Source organism: Ovis canadensis, chromosome 11, assembly GCF_042477335.2.
Source record: "Ovis canadensis isolate MfBH-ARS-UI-01 breed Bighorn chromosome 11, ARS-UI_OviCan_v2, whole genome shotgun sequence".
In the NCBI taxonomy this organism is placed as follows: Eukaryota; Metazoa; Chordata; class Mammalia; order Artiodactyla; family Bovidae; genus Ovis; species Ovis canadensis.
In genome coordinates, this window is record NC_091255.1 from 38,966,589 (window position 1) to 38,987,333 (window position 20,745).

Genomic DNA, 20,745 nt, shown 5'->3' on the forward strand with positions numbered 1-20,745 from the left:
CCAGCTCTTTGCAACCCCATGGACTGTAGCATGCGAGGCTCTTCTGTGTGTGTGTGTGTGTGTGTGTGTGTGTGTGTGTCCAGTCTTCAGTAAGCCAGATTCCTCCGGCTGTGCTGTGGTACATCTTCAGCTTTCGTTTTCTTGCCTGCAATTTTCCAGGCAAGAATAGTGGAATGGAGTGCCATTTCCTTCTCTAGGGGATCTTCCTCATCCAGGGATTGAACTCCAGTCTCTTTCCTCTTCTGCACTGGCGCACAGATTCTTTACCACTGGGGCACCTGGAAAGAATATTTAGGGGAATAAATGTCACTAGATAAATTTAGTGATATATGACCCCTTCACAGTGGCTGCATCACTGTGCTATCCATACCCAAATATATAGGCTTAACTTTCAAATTCAACTAACACAATCTGACATATTCTTATGCTCCAATATAGTAGACTCAACTTTTGACTGCTTCCACCTAAGAAGAAATTAGTGCCACCATAATGGGGTGGGGGAGTGCAGTTTTTCAACATTTATCAAAAGCCATGAAAACTGTCTCACTAGGAATTCATCCTGTGGACATAATTAGAGATATAACTCCAGGCCCTTCCTGTTCCCATCACAAACCCCTCCTGGCTGCCTTGGGCTCTTCCTCCACCATCTCTGCTTCACCAGAGGCTTTGGCTTAAAGCAGAGTAGGGAGACACTTGGGCCAGAGGCGAGGCCAAGCTTGGGGACCATCGTCAACTACAAATTGGCGCTTGCCAAGGGCATTTGCTCTCTGCCTCTGCAGAGATTGAACCCTGTTCTGCTACAGCTGTGGACCTTCCACACCCGCTGAGGAGAGTCCAGGTTGGAGAGTGAGGCACTCTGTGCTCCAGCAAACTGGTGGAACAGGTCTTTAGATAAATATTTTCAGAAACTGATTTCATGATCCCAATCCTTGCATCACCTCATATCTAGAAAAGCACTAAATCCCTTCACAGTGACATCAGCTCCTCAAGACTAGCAGAAAACCTTTGATTGCTCTGAATTCCCTCTTTACCGAAATATTACCTATCGATCTTTCCCCACGACCTCTTTGGAGCAGCCTCTCAGAGGTCTCTGAGCTGCTGTCCCCCAAGCTGCAGTCCTCATTTTGCCCCAAATAAAACAACTTGCAGCTCTCACCTTGTGCATCTTTTCTTAGTCGACACCTCTTAATTGAGTCTTCCCAAGCTCAGCCCAGGATGTGCCTGCAAGGGTTCCAGGTCCCCTCAGACCATTCCACCTGCTTCTGACGGAGGGGAATCTGACCAAAGCCCCGTGTCTCTGCTTTGCTCTCAGCTGCCACATTAATCGCATCCTGGAGTCTCCTCGGGGAAACGCTCTGCTGGTCGGCGTGGGGGGGAGTGGCAAGCAGAGCCTGACCCGGCTGGCGGCTTTCGTCAGCTCCATGGACGTATTCCAGATCACGTTGCGGAAAGGCTACCAGATCCCAGACTTCAAGGTAGGAGGGTCGGCGGCTACAGGAGGAGACCCAGCCTTTCCCGAGCTGCCCAGCTCCCTGTCACCCTGCGTTAGCTCTTCGGCTCCCTCGCCCAGAACCTCTCCTTCACAGTCTGTCCACCTTCTTCTTAGACTCTGGGCTGGTGCCTGGAGGGGCTCATTAGACCCTGCCTGAGAACCTGGCCTTCCGAAGCTCTGTATCTGGGAGACCTCAGCTGCTTTAGTGACATCTGTAGAGCCTCAGCTCTCACCCTAATAGGAAGCACATCTATTAATACATCAGAAAATTTCCTACCAAATGATTGTGTGTGCATATGTGTGAGTGTGTTTGTGTGTTCCCCTATATACATATATTTTTTGCAATACAAGTCTTTTCCTGGAGCTAGTCATAAAAGCACAAAACTCTGCTATCATAAGATATAGTCATCTACCCAGGCCTGGAGGCCCAAGTACGTGGTGACTCTTCCGTCAGGACTAAGAGCTTTTGCTTTCCTCCTGGGGCAAGTCATTCACTCATATGATGATTTAAGTTAACACAGGTGAACAGGGGAGCATCTTTGTCTTTGGAAAGCTGTTGTCTCTTTGCACAAGGCATGAGTCCTAGAAACTCATTCAGGAGCCACAGTGGTTGTGTGAATTAAAGGTCATCACTGTTTATTCTACTTTTCCACCTGTGGGCTCAAGGCCTGGGAATGAGGCATATTTTTCTGCCTGTGAGTTCAAAGTCACACTCCTCCTTCCCTCCCGTTGCCATCTTTCCTTATTTCCTGTGGGAGCAGACAAGAAAACGGTCCCGTTCCTAAAAAGTGGGTGGGGGTCCTTTTCAAGGAGGCCCTCTTCTCAGAGGGCTCTGACGTGGCTTCTGCAGGCGGACCTGGCCAGCTTGTGCCTGAAAGCCGGGGTCAAGAACCTCAGCACCGTGTTTCTCATGACTGACGCCCAAGTGGCTGACGAGAAGTTCCTCGTGTTCATCAACGACCTCTTGGCATCTGGTAAGAGATGCCTCTTGGCATCTGCACTTGAATATCTCTAATGAATTCCTACTGGAGTCAGAGTCATTCCCAGGTGGAGGCTTGGTTCAAGGTCAGAAGAGCAAGGCCGCAGAAATGAGGGAGAAAACCGATGCAAGGGAGACTCGGTTCATGAAGGTCCTTCGAGGACTGGTGCTGGGCCTGCTGTCTTTCATTGTCCTTCCACTGCAAACAGCGGTGGTCTTGGGGCTTCCTTAGGTGGGACCGGATATGACAATAGGAAGAAGAGCAGCTTAAGGGCCGGCTGACCTGCCGAGTCCAGAGAGAAGGTGCTGTTCCCTCCTACGCCCAAGACAGAGTAACTGGAACGTGTGCAGTATTTCAGGGAGGTTAGGTGTTAGCTGCAAGATACACAGAAAACATGCACCCACAAAACTTAGACAATAGGGCAAGGCTAGGTGGCCAGTTTAATTAATCAAGGACTCAGAACTTTATGCACACAACATAGAAGCAGGAACGGGCAGAGGATGGTTTTCTTAGATGACAAAGAACTTGACAAAGGCCGTCTCAATGTCCCTGTGACAACGTGACTGCAAAATAGGACTTCACTGGGAAGTTCAATTCTTGATACTTTGCTGTCCTTATTTCTTCAGGGCTTAGGTCAGCCATTCAAGAAAAAGAAAAGTTTATATGTACATATATATGTATCTATAAACATATACTAATATATAAAAACATGTATATATGCATACACAAGATATATATATGTGTGTATGTGTGTGTGTCTATATATATTTAAGGACTTCTGTGGTAGTCTAGTAAGAATCTGCCTTACAAAGCAAGGGATATGGGTTCATTCCCTGGTCGGGGAGCTAAGATCGTACATGCCTTGCAGCAATTGATGGCAACTAAGTCCAAATGCAGCCAAATAAACAAATATTAAATTTTAGGGAAAAAAATTTAAGGTATATGTATTTATATATGCATACCCAAGAAGATAAGACAATATAGTACAAAAATTATGCATTTTCAGAAATTTGGGGGGAGATGTATATATTTATATTAATTAAAAAGAGAATATTATTTCTTGACTCAGTCCAAATTTCACATCTACAAAGCCACCTCTTCATCTGGACTGATAAAATAATCTGTGCACAGGTGTTCTGAACACAATTTCTGCCTCCAGATTTCCAGCGCTTCAGAAAGCCTGTTTCTCCCCAACTCCAGGCTCTCTGACTAAATCTTCTGTAGTTTATAAAGTCCAAGGACCAAGATCACAGTGTGATTCTCCAAAGTCTGTTCCATGTCATATAAAATATCTGTCAGGATGGCTCCTCCCCTGCGGTCTCTAGAAACTTCACAGCTTCGCAGTCGTTGACTGCTTCCAGTTTTGTTCTCTTGTACCCAGGGCCATTTTGCTATCGCTTCCATGATGAGCCACTGTCCCTGGCTTGGACCATGCACTAGCAGGCTCTGTGAGAAGACTGGCTTTTCTCTGATGAGGACCAGAGTCCCAGGTTCCTTACTGTGCTGGTTCCAACCATTACACCGACTCCACATTCTCATTTCTTTCCCAGCCTGCCCGATTTAAGTTACCTTTCAGTCCAGGAATTTGCCTATTAACTCTTACACCTTTCCTCCTCCAATCCAATAAGTGGTTCTTTTCTCTTTCTTATAATTTGTTTTAGCTGTGCGGGGTCTTTGTTGCTGCTCGGGTTTTTCTCTAGTTGCAGTGCACAGGCTTCTCATTGCGATGCTTCTCTTGTTGTGAAGCACGGGCACTAGGGCTCGTGGGTTTCAGTAGTTGCAGCATGTGGGCTCAGTAGCTGTGGCTCCCAGGCTCTAGAGCATAGGTTAGTTTCAATAGGTATGGTGCATGAGCTTAGCTGCTCCCAGGCATGTGGGATCTTCCCAGACCAGGGATCGAATCTGTGTCTCCTGTATGGGCAGGCAGATTCTTTACCACTGAACTACCAGAGAAAGTGAAAGGGAGAGTCACTCAGCCATGTCTGACTCTGCAACTCCACGGACTGTATCAGTTCAGTTCAGTTGCTCAGTCATGTCTGACTGCAACCCCATGAACTGCATTCCGCCAGGCTGTCTTTCCATCACCAACTACCAGAGTTTAGCCAAACTCATGTTCATTGAGTTGGTAATGCCATCCAACCATCTCATCCTCTGTCATCCCCTTCTCCTCCTGCCCTCAATCTTCCCCAGCATCAGGGTCTTTTCAAATGAGTCAGCTGTTTGCATCAGGTGGCCAAAGTACTGGAGTTTCAACTTCAGCATCAGTCTTTGCAATGAACACCCAGGATTGATCTCCTTTAGGATGGACTGGTTGGATCTCCTTGCAGTCCAAGGGATTCTCAAGAGTCTCCTCCAACACCACAGTTGAAAAGCATCAATTCTTCGGTACTCGGCTGTCTTTATAGTCCAACTCTCACATCCATATATGACCACTGGAAAAACCATAGCCTTGACTAGATGGACCTATGTTGACAAAGTGATGTCTCTGCTCTTTAACATGCTGTCTAGGTTGGTCATAACTTTTCTTCCAAGGAGTAAGCATCTTTTAATTTCATGGCTGCAGTCACCATCTGCAGTGATTTTGGAGCCCCCCAAAATAAAGTCAGCCACTCTTGCCACTGTTTCCCCATCTATTTCCCATGAAGTGATGGGACCGGATGCCATGATCTTCGTTTTCTGAATGTTGAGCTTTAAGCCAACTTTTTCACTCTCCTCTTTCACTTTCATCAAGAGGCTCTTTAGTTCTTCTTCACTTTCTGCTATAAGGGTTATGTCATCTGCATATCTGAGGTTACTAATGTTTCTCCCGGAAATCTTAATTCCAGCTTGTGCTTCCTCCAGTCCAGTGTTTCTCATGATGTACTCTGCATAGAAGTTAAATAAGCAGGGTGACAATATACAGCATTGACATACTCCTTTTCCTATTTGGAACCAGTCTGTTGTTCCATATCCAGTTCTAACTATTGCTTCCTGACCTGCATACAGGTTTCTCAAGAGGTAGGTCAGGTGGTCTGGTATTCCCATCTCTTTCAGAATTTTCCACAGTTTATTGTGATCCACACAGTCAAAGGCTTTGGCATAGTCAATAAAGCAGAAATAGATGTTTTTCTGGAACTCTCTTGCTTTTTTGATGATTCAGCAGGTGTTGGCAATTTGATCTCTGATTCCTCTGCCTTTTCTAAAACCAGCTTGAACATCTGGAAGTTCACAGTTCATGTATTGCTGAAGCCTGGCTTGGAGAATTTTGGGCATTACATTACCAGTGTGTGAGATGAGTGCAATTGTGTGGTAGTTTGAACATTCTTTGGCATTGCCTTTCCTTGGGATTGGAGTGAAAACTGACCTTTTCCAGTCCTGTGGCCACTGCTGAGTTTTCCAAATTTGCTGGCATATTGAGTACAGCACTTTGACAGCATCATCTTTCAGGATTTGAAATAGCTCAACTGGAATTCCATCACCTTCACTAGCTTTGTTAGTCCATGGAATTCTGCAAGCCAGAATACTGGAGTGGGTAGCCTTTCCCTTCTCCAGGGGATCTTCCTAACCAGGTCTCCCACATTGCAGGCAGATTCTTTACCAGCTAAGTCACAAGGGAAGCCCAAGAATACTGGAGTCGGTAGCCTATCCCTTCTCCAGTGGATCTTCCTGGCCCAGGAATCAAACCGGGGTCTCCTGCATTGCAGGCGCATTCTTTACCAACTGAACTATGAGGGAGGCCCTTGAAGCCCTGTCCTTTTCTTAAATACTGTCTTCTTAACATCCCACCACCTTCTACAACAGTACTTCAGCTCCAATACTGCCTCACCTTTTATTATTTTACCAAATAATGAGATACGGGCCTAACTGCCCTTCCGCCCTGAAGCTGTGTCCTCAAGTCTAATTTCTAAAACAATCAAAAAGGTTGAATTGTGCTTCCTAAGACTTGCAGCTTTGGAGATGCCAGGCAAGTCGCAGACTCACTCTGTATCTCATTTGGCTCCCGTCCAGCCGGGTCACCTTCTCCCACAATAACATCTGAGACAGGAGACGCTATACTTTTACTAATTGAAGTTTTATTCCTCAATGAAATATTTTTAATTTTGCATTTGGAAGACAACTTGTTTCAAGTTCAAATGAATTTCTGAAACCCTGCCCAGGGAAAACTTACTGCAGTCAATCTGCTCCAAAGTCATGGAATTTCAAGCTCATATTTCTTTTGTATGGCTTTTAGACAAAAACAGGATTTGCATTAAAGATGTCTATATGGAGACACAGTGAAAAGTCATACTTTTCTAATCTTCCTCCCTTTTTTCTTACTGTTTTGACAGGGAGAATTGAGCATATCTGAGTTACAGTTTTCCCTGTAAGACAGTTTCTGACTAGAAATTAACTTACTGCCAATCCAGGCAGCGTTACAGAGGTTCCTCAGGGCCTTGTCATCCCCTTTAGTTTTTTAATTCCGTGGGATTGTGCAATCACTCCATTCTTGGGTAACACAGTGCATGTGTGTGCATGCTCAGTCATTAAGTCGTGTCTGACTCTTTGTGACCCTATGGACTGTAGCGCACAGGGCTCCTCTGTCCATGGGATTTTTCCAGTGAGGATACTGAAGTGGGTTGCCATTTCCTAAGCCAGGGTATCTTTCCGACCCAGGGATCAAACCTAAGTCTTCTGCGTCTCTGCATTGGCAGGTGGGTTCTTTATCACTGAGCCACCTGGGAGCCCAGATAACATAGTGTTGTTTCTCAGTTGCTCAGTCGTGTCCGACTGTTTGCAACCCCGTGGACTGCAGCACGCCAGGCTTCCCTGTCCTTCACCATCTCCTGGAGCTTGCTCATACTCATGTCCATTGAATCATGATGCCATCCAACCATCTCATCCTCTGCCGTCCCCCTTCTCCTCCTGCCCTCTTCCCAGCATCAGTGTCTTTTCTAATGAGTCAGCTCTTCACATCAGGTGGCCAACGTATTGGCGCTTCAGCTTCAACATCAGTCCTTCAAATGAATACCCAGGATTGATTTCCTATAGGATTGACTGGTTTGATCTCCTTGCTGTATCTCAAGCAAGGGACTCTCAAGGGACTTGATACTCTAAAGAGGGGAGTCTTCTCCAACACCACAGTTCAAAAGCATCAGTTCTTCAGCACTCAACCTTCGTTATGGTCTAACTCTCACATCCATACATGACTACTGGAAAAGCCATAGCTTTGACAATACCGACCTTCGTGGGCAAAATAATACCTCTGCTTTTTAATATGCTGTCTAGGTTTGTCATAGCTTTTCTTCCAAAAGATAACAAGTAGAGACAAGGAGACTACTAGAAAACTATGCACTGGGCTATCTTGTCATCAGCTCATCTCTCTCTAGTTATCTACAAATCCTGTTAGATTGAGGATAAGGTACAGTGAGTGAATTCCTCTGATTTAACACTCCAGTGATTCATCTTCCTCAGTGACTTAAAGGGGGCTCAGTGGGCTATCTGCTTTCCTCCCACACTTCTTTAGCTCACTCTTTCATCCCTTGGATTCCTGACACCATTTCTAAGATCAAGCTGTATTTTTAATTCAGCACTTGATTGGTAAAACCCACTTCTGACACTAGCCAAACATTTCAGAACCCATCATTATGCCACTTGCATCTCAGATTGGTTGCAGACTGACAGTAAGAAATCCTATGCTCAAAGTTAAAATTTAAATCAAATTTCTGATTCAATTAGCAAAAGCCATATAATTGTATAAGAAGCAGGATGGCTACGCAAATCAGAGTGAATGAAGCCTTTCAGTCTCTTTCTTTGGCTGCCAGAGTCCTTAACGGGGCTCTTGAAGCTGCTGGTGAAACGATGCATGAAATATTGGCCCTTGCTGAATCTGAAAAGTTCAATTCCTACTATGTCCTTGTTGTCCTATGTAATAATTCCCGAATAATGTACATTGACCATCAAATCCAAATATTTTAAAAGTCTACAAAATTTGTTCTTTCTTGGTCCTTGAACCAAACTCAGCATCAGCAAGGCCCCATCTTAATCTAAATGGAGAAAATAGAATCTTTTCCTGGCTTTTTGGGAGTGTACACCTGCTTCCAGGTTTCCTGCAGTCCAGAAAGCCCATTATACTGCAGTCCCAGTTAAGAGACCTGGTCTGCACCAGGTGTGGTGTCTTTTCTGCTCCTTACTTTCCCAGATTTCGTACTTTATTTTGCTTCAGTATCTTATTTTGGAATTTCCCTTTTGCTTTTCAAAAGGTTTAATTGTTCACTCAAAAATGGCTCAAATTAAATCACTTTGCATCTACTCACATATTCAAAAATCATTTTTTAAGCATCCGTGTTCCAGTCAGTAGCCCCTATATGGTCTATTAAAATAGTTTATGAACAATTGAATCCCCTGTCTTGTAAAGCCATGTGCCTCTTCATCCCTGTCTTTTGTACATGTAAAATTACATGTACAAAAGGACCAAATCTCCTCTTGGAATATATTGAGTTGGCCAAAAAGTTTGTTTGGGTATTTCTGTAATATCATATGCAAAACCCAAATGAACTTTTTGGCCAACCTGTTAAAACATGAAGAGATTCCCCTGGTCTTCCGGGTGGTCTAGGATTAGATGCATCTAGGTTGATGCATCAGTGATCTGCACACATCCCATGAGAATGTGGAGTCTGGAGGTTTTTGTAACGATATTGGCATTGAGTTCTTCTTCTCCCATGAGCAGTTGGAACTGGATTTCCTGATGGACCATCTGTGTTTTACACAAATTGTATTCTGATCCAATTTCCCTGGAAGGAACAAAGACAAAGTGTAGGGCAAAAGAGAAGCTATCAAACATGCAGCAGATCTTCTAAACATCCTTTCTGGTCTCAGTGGATCTATTTATAAGATGCATCCACCCCATAAGCCATGGAAATCTAAACCAGCACCTGGTTGGCTCCAGCTGCCAAACAAAAATGTCCAAAGGATAATGCAAAAAGATGCTTGAGTAACCAACCTGTCTTTGATTCATGTGGTACTAAATCCTCATACACATTGAGACCAGGTCTCTGTGCATTCTCCTACATTACTAACCTCTCCCTCACCACCTGTACCCAACAGGTAAGCAGTTGCCACCAATTCCAACCCCTGTTTCTGAATCCATCCTTCTCTGCCATGGCTACCACTGGTTTTTTTCATCTCTTCCTTCAACAAATGCAGGCACGTCTTTTTCTTTTTGATTTATCTTATTGAAGTATAGTTGGGCTTCCCTGGTGGCTCTGTAGTAAAGAATCTGCCTGCCAATGCAGGGGATCCTTCCTGGGTTGGGAAGATGCCCTGGAGGGAGAAAAGGCTACCCACTCCAGTATTCTTGCCTGGGAAACCGCATGGACAGAGGAGCCTGGCGGGCTACAGTCCACGGGGTCTCAAAAAAGTCAGACATGAGTTAGTGACTAAACAACAACAGAATAGTTGATTTACAATGTTGTGTTAATTACCACTGTACAGCGGTAATTAGTGATCTAGATATATATACATTTACTTCCCTGGTGGCTCAGATGGTAAAGCGTCTGTCTACAATGCGGGATACCCGGGTTCAATCCCTGGGTTGGGAAGATCCCCTGGAGAAGGAAATGGTAATCCACTCCAGTACTCTTGCCTGGAAAATCCCATGGACAGAGGAGCCTGGTAGGCTACAGTCCATGGATTCGCAAAGAGTCGGACACAACTGAGCGACTTCACTTCACTTTCATATACATATACATATATATATTATATTCTTTCCATTATCATTAATCACAGGATACTGACTACAGTTCCCTGTGCTACACAATGAGTGTGTGTGCGTGCTCCATCATGTCTGACTCTTTGCAACCCCACGAACTGTAGCCCACTAGGCTCCTCTATCCCTGGGTTTTCCCTGCTAGAATACTGAAGTGGGTTGCCATTTTCTCTTCCTGACCCAGGGATTGAACCACTGTCTCCTGCACCTCCTGCAGTGGCAGGCAGTTTCATTACCACTGAGCCACCTGGGAATCAGCTGTGCTATACTGTAGGACCTTATTTATCCATCCTATATATAAAAGCTTACATTGAAGACACTTCTTAACTCACCTCCCTACATCCCAGGGAGCTCCACTACAATCCATTCTCCTCGCTGCTTCCAAAAGGGTCTGTTTAACCCATAATTCCTTCATTAATTCCTAAGTGAATGCAGAATAAGCTGTTTTGTACAGAAAGGCAAAACAAAACAAATCCGCCTTTGACCTGCTTCCTTCCTTCCTTGCTGGCTTACCTGCCCATTATAATCTAGCAATTCCTACCTCCTTGAGGTAACATACTCTACTGTACCCTGACATCCTTACTGACTCACACTGTTCCTTTTGAACCTCATGCCCTTCTCCTTCTTTGTCTAGATTAACTTCTACCCATAGTTCAAGGCTTCTCTTGGGTGTTCTAATATCTCTCTGGGAAATCTTCACTAATCCACTGTCACCTCGAGATCGAGAAACATCCTTGTGTGTTTCCCTGGCACTCAGTGGTTGCGCACACCACCATTGTATTGCAACAACATTGCAAACTTGTGAAAGGCAGAGACTGTGATGTCTGTTATTGGTGCATTTTTTGTTATGAAATAATCCAGATATACAAAATATAAGGATTAAATACTCACCACTCAATTTAGGAAGTAACGCATGGCTGGTGTAATTATAACCCTCTGTAAAGACTGTCATTGTCATCATTTATATTGTCAGTTCTGAACCGAACTCCTGGCCCATAATTAGCATTCAAGGGGTATTTGTTGAACTAAGGTGTATAATATCAGAAGGATGATGTGCCATGTTACGTATTACTTTTTACTTTTTGGCTCTGCTAAACCTTAGTTGTCCTGTAGCACGTAGGATCTTAGTTCCCCATCCAGCATGTCTTCTGCATTGGAAGCACAGATTCTTAACCACTGGACCACCAGGGAAGTCCCTAGGTATTCTCTTTGGACATGTGCTTTGAGAAAGTTTCCAGCCACGCAGACAGAGGGGCAAGGGTCCTGAGACAGTCACCACACCCCCTGTTTTTTCTCCCTTGAAACCAGGGAAATGTTTTGAAAAATATTATTCCTGGGTGGGGTCAAAAACCTTACGCCAGTGCAAAGCTGACTGGTTCACGGAAAATAACGCTCAGCTTTGCCCTTTTTTATCACCAAACTCCAGACAAGATCCATCTTAAACTATCAGGATCTCCTCCCCCCAGAGCAGTTGTGGGCTCTCCAGACCACACAAAAATGAAAATGAGTCTGACTTGCAAAATATCAGGACGTGTTAATGACCGCATGGAGCCTTTCTGCACTTGGCGGCAGAAACAAGGCTTCCCAACTTTAGGTCTCAGGAGGAAACTTCTCAAATATTTGAATAGCCTCTGCCTTTGCTGACATCACAAAATCCCCTCTGGCAGTTCAGTCGCCTGCTTCCAGCGTGACTACCTGCATCGCACTGTAAGTGACAGGAGTGTTGCCAGGAGAAGTCGGAGGAACAAGCCTGAAAACGCCAACTCCCAATTCAGAGGTGCTCGATTCCATCTGGTGCTCTTAAGGGATTTTGGAAATCATGTAACAATGGCCTGACTGTTTTCAATATTTTGGCACTTAAAGGTATCACAGAATACAAATGAACTTAATCTCCGAAACAAAAACAGACTCACAGACATAGAGAACAGACTGGCTGTCAAGCGGGGAGGCAAGGGGAGGGATGGACTAGGAATTTGGAATTAGCAGATGGAAACTATTATATACAGAATCGATAAACAACAAGGTCCTACTGTACAGCGCAGAGAACCATATTCAATATCCTGAAATAAGCCATAATTTAAGAGAATATGAAAAAGAAAGTATATATATGTATAACTGAACACTTTGCTATGCAGCAAAAACTAACACAACATTGTGAATCAACTATACATCAATAAATAAATTTTTTAAAAAAGGTATCACATAAACCTGGGCGAGCCTTAAAGAAACACATTTTCTATGAAGGGTCAGAAAGTTAACATTCTCAGCTTTGCAGACCATATGGCCTCTGTCACAAATCCTCGGCTCCGTCATTGTAGTGGGAAAATAGCCATAGACAATATATAAACGCAGGAGTTTGGCTGTGCCCAATAAACCGTTATTTATGGACAGTAAAATTCGAACATCATGTAATTTTCGTGTCATTAAACATTATTATTTTAATCTTATCAACCATTAAAAATTGTAAAAAACCATGCCCAGCTTGCGGGCAGAGACAGAGGGTCAGATTTAGCCTATAGATCATAGTTTACTGCCTCAATACCCAACGTGAAGGGCTTTCCTAATGGCTCAGTGGCTAAGAATCCACCTTGCAATGCAGGGGACACAGGTTTGCTCCCTGCTCAGGGCTGACCCCGCATGCTGAAGGGTAACTAAGCCCCTGCACCTAGGGCCCGTGCTCCACAGCAGGAGACGCCGCTGCAGTGAGAAGCCTGGGCACTGAAACTGGAGAGGAGCCCCTGCTCCCCGCACCTAGAGAAAGCCCGTGTGCTGCAGCGAAGACCCGGTGTAGCCAAAAGCAAATCCATAACTTTCAAAGATACCCAGCATGCTATCCATGAAACACCAAAGGACGTAAATTCTACCTATGTTAAATAATAGAAAGGTGAAGAATGCACACCAAAGGGAATCCAAGTTCTCACTGGAGGACTGTAACACATTTACAGGTAAGAAAATGCAGCCTCTCAGAGGGACAAAGGGGAAAGAAATCCAGACCACTGCAGGCAGTCAGCCCCACAGGGAGGCGTACACTCACATCAATTCCATCGAAGTATTTCTCTTTTTAAACCTTTCCTGGGCTCCTCAGCTCTCGTGTGTGTGTGTGTGTGTGTGCTCAGCTGCTTCAGTCGTATCCAATCCTTTGAGACCCCATGGACTGCATCCTGCCAGGCTCCTCTGTTCATGGGATTCTCCAGGCAGGAATAGTGGAATGGGTTGCCATGTCCTCCTCCAGGGGATCTTCCTGACCCAGGGATCGAACCTGAGTCTCTTAATGTCTCCTGTGTTGGCAGGTGGGTTCTTTACTATGAGCACAACTTGGGAAGTCCCCTAACTCCCAACACATGCTAAGTATCATTTCATTTCTCTAGCAGTTTTCTCTCACCCCATATTTTTATCAAATCAGGCTGAAATGGATTATTCCACTGATAAGACCTTGATTTTGACAAGTTATAGCACTGGGTATTTTATATGCATGCTATGAAATATCTTAATGACTGGAAATTAAATCAAATTTGTCCAATTAAGGGAAGAAAGTAAATGATCATTTTCATGATAATTCTTTTTTTTTTCATTTTTCCCATTTAGATAATTAAGCTTAATTAGTATAAACTACTACCCAACTCCTGGCTGGATTAGTGTTGTCAGACTCTAAAGACCAGAAATTTGTTAAAAAGTTGGCATGAGTTCCCTCCAGAAACATTAGTTCAAGGAAGTACGGCTGCATTGGTGGTAAATATTCATAATTTCCATCACTTAGGGAGGCTTCCCTGGTGACTCTTCGGTAAAGAATCCCCCTGTCCCCCTGCCAATTCAGGAGACAGTAAGAGACACGGGTTCGATCCCTGGTCTGGGAAGGTCCCCTGGAGAAGGAAATGGAAATCCCACTCCAGTGTTCTTGCCTGGGAAATCCTATGGGCTGAGGAGCCTGGTGGGCTGCAGTCCATGGGGTTGCAGAGTCTGACAAGACTTAGCAATATAACAACAGCGGAGAACTAGGATCCTACATGCCCTGAGGCGAGGCTGAGAAAATCTAAAAAAAATAAAAATAAAAATTGCCAGTTGCCCTCCAGTGTAGTTGTACAAATTTACTTTCCACACAGATACCTGTTTCTTCCCAACCTCACGAAAAGTTGGTTCATCTGACACACCAGTTTTTGCCAGGGAGCATGAAATGGAATCTCAGTCTTGTCCTTTCACTTCCCACTTGTGACACTGGAGCATCTTTTCAAGTGTCTATTGGCCATTCGTCTTGTTCCTTGCCTTTTTATGTAGTGTGCTCTTTGGGTCTTTCTTTTTCTCATGGATTTGTGGGAGGCCTCTGTATTTTCTGGATACCTTTGTTCATTATATAGTTGGTAAATATCTTTTCCAAGTCTGCTTCTGACTTTTGTCATGCCGATTTAGTTTTAAATGTTGCAAAGCAGTGTTTTTATGTTTCATGCTTTTTATACTGTTTCAGAAACCGCATCCTAGCCAACACCATAAAAATAATCTTTTGTGTTTCATCTTTAAAATACTACTGTTTCATATTCATGTCTTTAATCCACCCAGTGTGTATTTTTGCACAGTATTCTAATTTTATTTTTTGTTATTAGTATTGAGTTATCCTAACATGTTTATTGATCTGCTCATCCCTTTTCAGCATACTGATTTTGAATATGAATTTCCTGTTTACATCTGGGTCCATTTCTAAGTGTTTCACTCACAGTTCTATTTATTTACCCAAGAACCAATTTCACATTTTTAACTAACATTACTTTGCTGCTGCTTGAGTCGTGTCTGACTCTGTACGACCCCATGAACTGTAGCCTGCCAGGCTTCTCTGTCCATGGGATTCTCTAGGCAGTAGTGCTAGAGTGGGTTGCCATGCCCTCCTCCAGGGGATCTTCCCAATCCAGGGATCAAACCTGGGTCTCCTGCGTTGCAGGCAGTCTTTACTGCTGAGTCACCAGGGAAGCCTTAACATAGCTTTATAAGGAAACAATTTCTGATAGAACAAATAAATCCCTCCATCCTGTTCTTCACAGTTATCTTTGCCACTCTTTACCCTTTGCTCTTCCGTATAAATTTTAGAATTTGATTGTCAGGATTGTAAAAGAAACCCATTTATTTATTTTGGAATTGCATCTTCAGGATATTGGTAATACAGAGTCATCCACTCATGAACACTACATTTGTTTGGGGTTTTATTTATGCCCTTTAGTAGTATGTTACAGTTTTCACATCAAGATTTTGCATATCTTATTTATTTATTATTGCCTGTCTTATGATTGTTGTTGATATTCTAAAGTAACTTTTTTTGGTATGACTTGAATTCTTTTATTTTATTTTATTTTATTTTATATTTTATTTTATTTTTTACCTTGCACAAATGGTAGCATTTTATTTTATTTTATTTTATTTTATATTATTATTTTTTTTTATTTTTTAAATTTTAAAATCTTTAATTCTTACATGCATTCCCAAACATGAACCCCCCCTCCCACCTCCCTCCCCATAACATCTCTCTGGTAACTTTTAAAGTAACTCTTTTTTATATGCTAAAGCACAGAAGTGCCGTTTTATTTCCAAAGTTGATTTTGTATCCAGCAAGCTTTTGTTTAACACACGAATGAGTTCTGTTATGTGTATAGTCTCTTCGATTTTCTATATGGAAACTTAGATTTTGATGATAATATCTTTATTGTTTCCTTAACTATCTGTATACAGTGTATCTGTTTTCCTTGACTTTTAGCCTTTGATGTTCAGTTGCTCAGTCGTGTTCTACTCTTTGTGATCCCAGGGACTGCAGCATGCCAGGCTTCCCTGTCCTTCACCATGTCAAACTCATGTCCATTGAATCCATGATGCCATCCAACCATCTCATCCTCTATCGCCCCCTTCTCCTCTTGCCCTCAATCTTTCCCAGTATCAGGGTCTTTTCTAATGAGTCGGCTCTTCACATCAGGTAGCCAGAGTACTGGAGTTTCAGCTTCAGCATCAGTCCTTCCAATGAATATTCAGGATTGATTTCCTTTGGGATGGACTGGCTGGCTCTCCTTGCAGTCCAAGGGGCTCTCAAGAGTCTTCTCCAACACCACAGTTCGAAAGCATCAATTCTTCAGCATTCAACCTTCTTTATGGTCCAACTCTCACATCCAGAGATGACTACTAGAAAAACCATAGCTTTGACTATATGGACTTTTGTGGGCAAAGTAAGGTCTCTGTTTTTTAATACACTGTCTAGGTTTGTCATGGCTTTTCTTCCAAGGGCAAGTGTCTTTTGATTTCATGGCTACACTCCCCATCTGCAGTGATTTTGGAGCCCAAGAAGACAAAACTTAGGACCTTTGTATAATGTTGATGAGAAAACATGAAGAGCAGTCATGCTTGTCTTGTTTTCTCTTTTTTTAAACTATCTACTTTATAGGACTATAGTGAGAATTTATTTATTTACTGCACTGAATGGCATGTGGAATCTTAGTTCTCTGACCAAGGATCAAGCCTGGGCCCCCTATTTTGCAATCGCAGAGTCTTAATCACTGGACTACCAGGGAGGTCCTCCTTGTCTTGTTCTTGATTCAAAAAAGAATATTTTAGTATTTCACTAGTAGACAGATGTGATGTTTGCTTTGGTTCTGCTATAGATACTTATGATCTGGTTAAAAGAAATCTCATTTATTTATAGTTTGCTAACAAACTAAGTTTTCAGAAATTTTGTGCAACTTTTTTGAGGATTGTATTATTTTACTTCTTTAATCCATTAATGCAGTAAATTATTCTCACAGATTTTTCTAATATTTAACCATCCTTGCATTTCAAAGATAAACATTTCTAATTGATTGAAATTCTAATTGAAACAATTCTACCTGCATTTCTAATTGATCATCATACATTTATCTTTATATATTAAGTTCAGATTCTTTAAAAATATTTGTCCAATTATATACTGCCTCACTAATAACACTAGTTTATCTACTTCTCAGAACTTAGCCAACCCAGTAAAAAAAAAAAATAATAATAATAATTAGGCATCTGTGCTCCGACTCTTCCTAGGAGAGATCCCAGATCTCTACTCTGACGATGAGGTCGAAAACATCATAAGCAACGTGAGAAATGAGGTCAAGAGCCAAGGTCTGGTTGACAATAGAGAAAATTGCTGGAAGTTTTTCATAGAGCGAGTCCGACGGCAGCTGAAGGTACGAGGGTCAGCTGCTCAGGGTGCAGAGGACAAGAGATGACTCCCAGGAGCCTCTGCAGACATGCTGGACACAGCAGTCCTTATTGGCCACTTTGGGAGTTGGGGGTGGGGAGGTTGCAGTTCCCTTCTGATCCCGAGCACCGAGGACACTTTTCTCACCTGCCGCTTCAAGGGCAGCAACCTGCCTCCTGCAGTCCCAGCATTCCTTTTTTGCTAAAGAATTTTAGATTGGAGTGTAATTGCGTTACAATGTCCTGTTAGTCCCTGCTGCACAATGAAGTGAATCAACTGTATGTCTACGTATACCTCCTCCTTCTTGAGCGTCCCTCCCACTCCACCCCCCATCGCAGCCCTCAGATCATCGCAGCGCAGAGCTGAGCTCCCCGTGCTGGACAGCAGCTCCCCGCAGCTCTGCGTTTTATGCATGGTGTGGGTGTGTATCGGTGCTGCTCCCGCGCTCTGTCCCCTCCTCTCCTTCCCCTGCTGGCTCCATGTGTCCGTTCTCTACGTCTGCATCTCTCCTCCTGCCCCGAAAACAGGCTCACCAGTACCATTTTTTTAGATCCCACATATATGCTTTAATACACAATATTGGTTTTTCTCTTTCTGACTTACTTCACTCTGTATGACAGACTCTAGTAGGTCCATCCACATCGCTACAAATGACTCAGTTTCCTTTTTTACGGCTGAGCAACATCCCATCGTATATGTGTAGCGCATCTTCTTTATCCGTTCATCTGCTGATGGATGTCTAGGTTGCTTCCACGTCCTGGCTGTTATAAATATTGCTTCAGTGAATACTGGAGTGCATGTGTCTTTTTCAATTACGATTTGCTCAGGTTATGTGCCCAGGAATGGGGATTGCTGAGTCGCAACGTTCCTAATCCCTTGGCTAGAAAGGCTGGCTAAGAGTTTACAGATATTGTCTCTGTTGATATGCCTCCCAATGTCCTGAGAAATAAAGAATCCAAGGCTGTGTGGATCTCTCTGTAAGTACCTTCTGGCTTCTCCCCATCTTTCTGCCTTCTCAGGTGACTCTCTGCTTCTCCCCGGTGGGGCCCAAGCTGAGGGTCCGCAGCAGGAAGTTCCCCGCCATTGTGAACTGCACGGCCATCAACTGGTTCCACGAGTGGCCGAAGCAGGCCCTGGAGTCCGTCAGCCTCCGCTTCCTGCAGAACACAGAAGGCATTGAGGTAAGAGAGCAGAGGAGACACCCCTCATGCTCCGCTCCACCTCGGGGAGCGAGGAGTCCCCTGTCCGGCCCACTGAGCCCAGTGGGCAGTCACCTGCCGTCGGCATGGCCAGGTGACCTCTTTATTTCCTGCCATTTGATTCTAGACCACAGTCAAGCCATCAGTTAGCAAGTTCATGGCTTTCATTCACACAAGTGTCAACCGCACCTCCCAGTCTTATCTGAGCAACGAGCAGCGCTACAACTACACAACACCCAAATCATTCCTGGAGTTCATCAGACTCTACCAGAGCCTGCTGCGCAGGAACAGGAGGGAGCTCAGGTCCAAGATGGAGCGGCTAGAGAACGGGTTGCTGAAGCTCCACAGCACCTCTGCCCAGGTAAGCAGCATCCTTCCAGTCCTCCTGTCCACAGCGGGCTCGGAGGGAGGGAAGGGCAGCCCCTTCCCAGAGAACGGAGAGTCACACTCTGAACACCAAGCATGGTTCTCCAGAGGCCCCAGTGTCATCAGAACAGTGCCTGTGGTGCCTGAAAAGCTTTATCAGAAGTCCAAGCTCTTGTTCTGTGCTGTGTGCTACGTCTCTTCAGTCGTGTCTGACTCTTTGCGACCCTATGGACTGTAGCCTGCCAGGCTCCTCTGTCCATGGGATTCTCCAGGCAAGAATACTGGAGAGTGGGTTGCTATGCCCTCCTCCAGGGGATCTTCCTGACCCAGGGATCGAACCTGTGTCTCTTATGTCTCCTGCATTGGCAAGCGGGTTCTTTACCACTAGTACCACCTGGGAAGCCCCAGACTCTTGTTCAACTCATCCAAAAGAATCTGGTCGAGGAACACAAAGGCAAAACACATACACACACTGAGGAGCAAAGAGAACAAAGAAGCAGTTTGTTCAGGGCAGAAGCAGAAGTTACTCAAAGAAGAGTTCAGGCATGCTCAGAGTGAGGGGTACACCACAGGGTTTGTTGATCCCCCTTTTATTTTATTTTTAGCCCTTTGACTAAGTGGGGTCTTTCTGATTAGGGTGGAACAGTCGTTGGGGGAAGGTCGAGGAGTGGCCTGGATTGCACCAGGTGGCATCAGCTACTATGGTCCTGTCCATTCATTTCCTGACGTCACTATGCCTGCATTCAAAGAGATGTTTTCCCTTCAGTTCTACGTACCCGTCAAGCACCACACATAGAAGGTCGTACAGGGTCATCAGCAACCTGTGTGTGTTTTTATTGGAATATAATTGCTTTACAATGTTGTGTTAGTTCTTGCTGTACAATGATGTGAATCAGCTGTATGTATGCATATACCTCCTCCTTCCTGAACTTCCCTCCCACTCCACCCCCCATCCCAGCCCTCAGATCATCACAGAGTATCAAACTGAGCCCCCTGAGCTAGACAGCAGCTTCCCACGAGCTGTCTGTTTTATACGTGATAGTGGATACACGGCAATGCTACTCTCTCAATTCGTCCCAGACTCTCCTTCGCCCACTGTGCCCAAAAATCCATTCTCTATGTCTGCTTCTTTACTCCTGTCCTACATTTTTATTTGCATGTTTTCCACAGTTTTCATGGTTGATTTCCTTGCTCAGATGCTCCAAGGTTTCTGTTTTAGATGCCACTCCTCCAAGCATCATGGCCTCATTAAAAGCAAAACAAAGAGGTGACGTTTTGTTCACTCTTTGCAACCCCATGGACTGCAGCACACCAGGCTTCCCTGTCCTTCACTATCTCCCGGAGTTTGCTCAGACTCATGTCCGTTGAGTCACTGCTGCCATCCAACCATCTCATCCTCTGCCATCCCCTTCTCCTCCTGCCCTCAATCTTTCCCAGCATCAGGGTCTTTTCCAGTGAGCTGGTTCTTCACATCAGGTCACCAAAGTGTTGGAGTTTCAGCTTCAGCATCAGTCCTTCCAGTGAGTATTCAGGGTTGATTTCCTTTAGGATTGACTGGCTTGATCTCATTGCAGCCCGAGGGACTCTCAAGAGTCTTTTCCAGGTGACATTGACTCTGCCTAAATGCCTGGTCCTGTCTTTCCTGCCTCATCATGAGCCTGGGCTGAGCTTACTCTTGCTGGAAGTGCACACCCTCAGCTTCAGTTTGGGAGGTTCCCTCTCACGGATACCAAAATCCTTGGAAATACTCCCTTTTTTTTTCTTTATCACATGTTCATTTTCCTCTACTTTCT

General features: G+C 44.2%; 1 protein-coding gene across 1 annotated transcript in view; it reads left to right on the forward strand.

The window, feature by feature from the left end:
• DNAH9 (dynein axonemal heavy chain 9) overlaps nucleotides 1–20,745 on the forward strand; it is a 285,692-nt gene that overhangs the window by 168,752 nt on the left and 96,195 nt on the right. Inside the window, exons 44-48 of the mRNA XM_069603577.1 lie at nucleotides 1,313–1,475; nucleotides 2,343–2,466; nucleotides 17,231–17,373; nucleotides 18,407–18,568; nucleotides 18,714–18,947. Of these exons, the coding sequence (XP_069459678.1) occupies nucleotides 1,313–1,475; nucleotides 2,343–2,466; nucleotides 17,231–17,373; nucleotides 18,407–18,568; nucleotides 18,714–18,947 (826 nt within the window). The remainder of the gene's footprint in view (nucleotides 1–1,312; nucleotides 1,476–2,342; nucleotides 2,467–17,230; nucleotides 17,374–18,406; nucleotides 18,569–18,713; nucleotides 18,948–20,745) is intronic.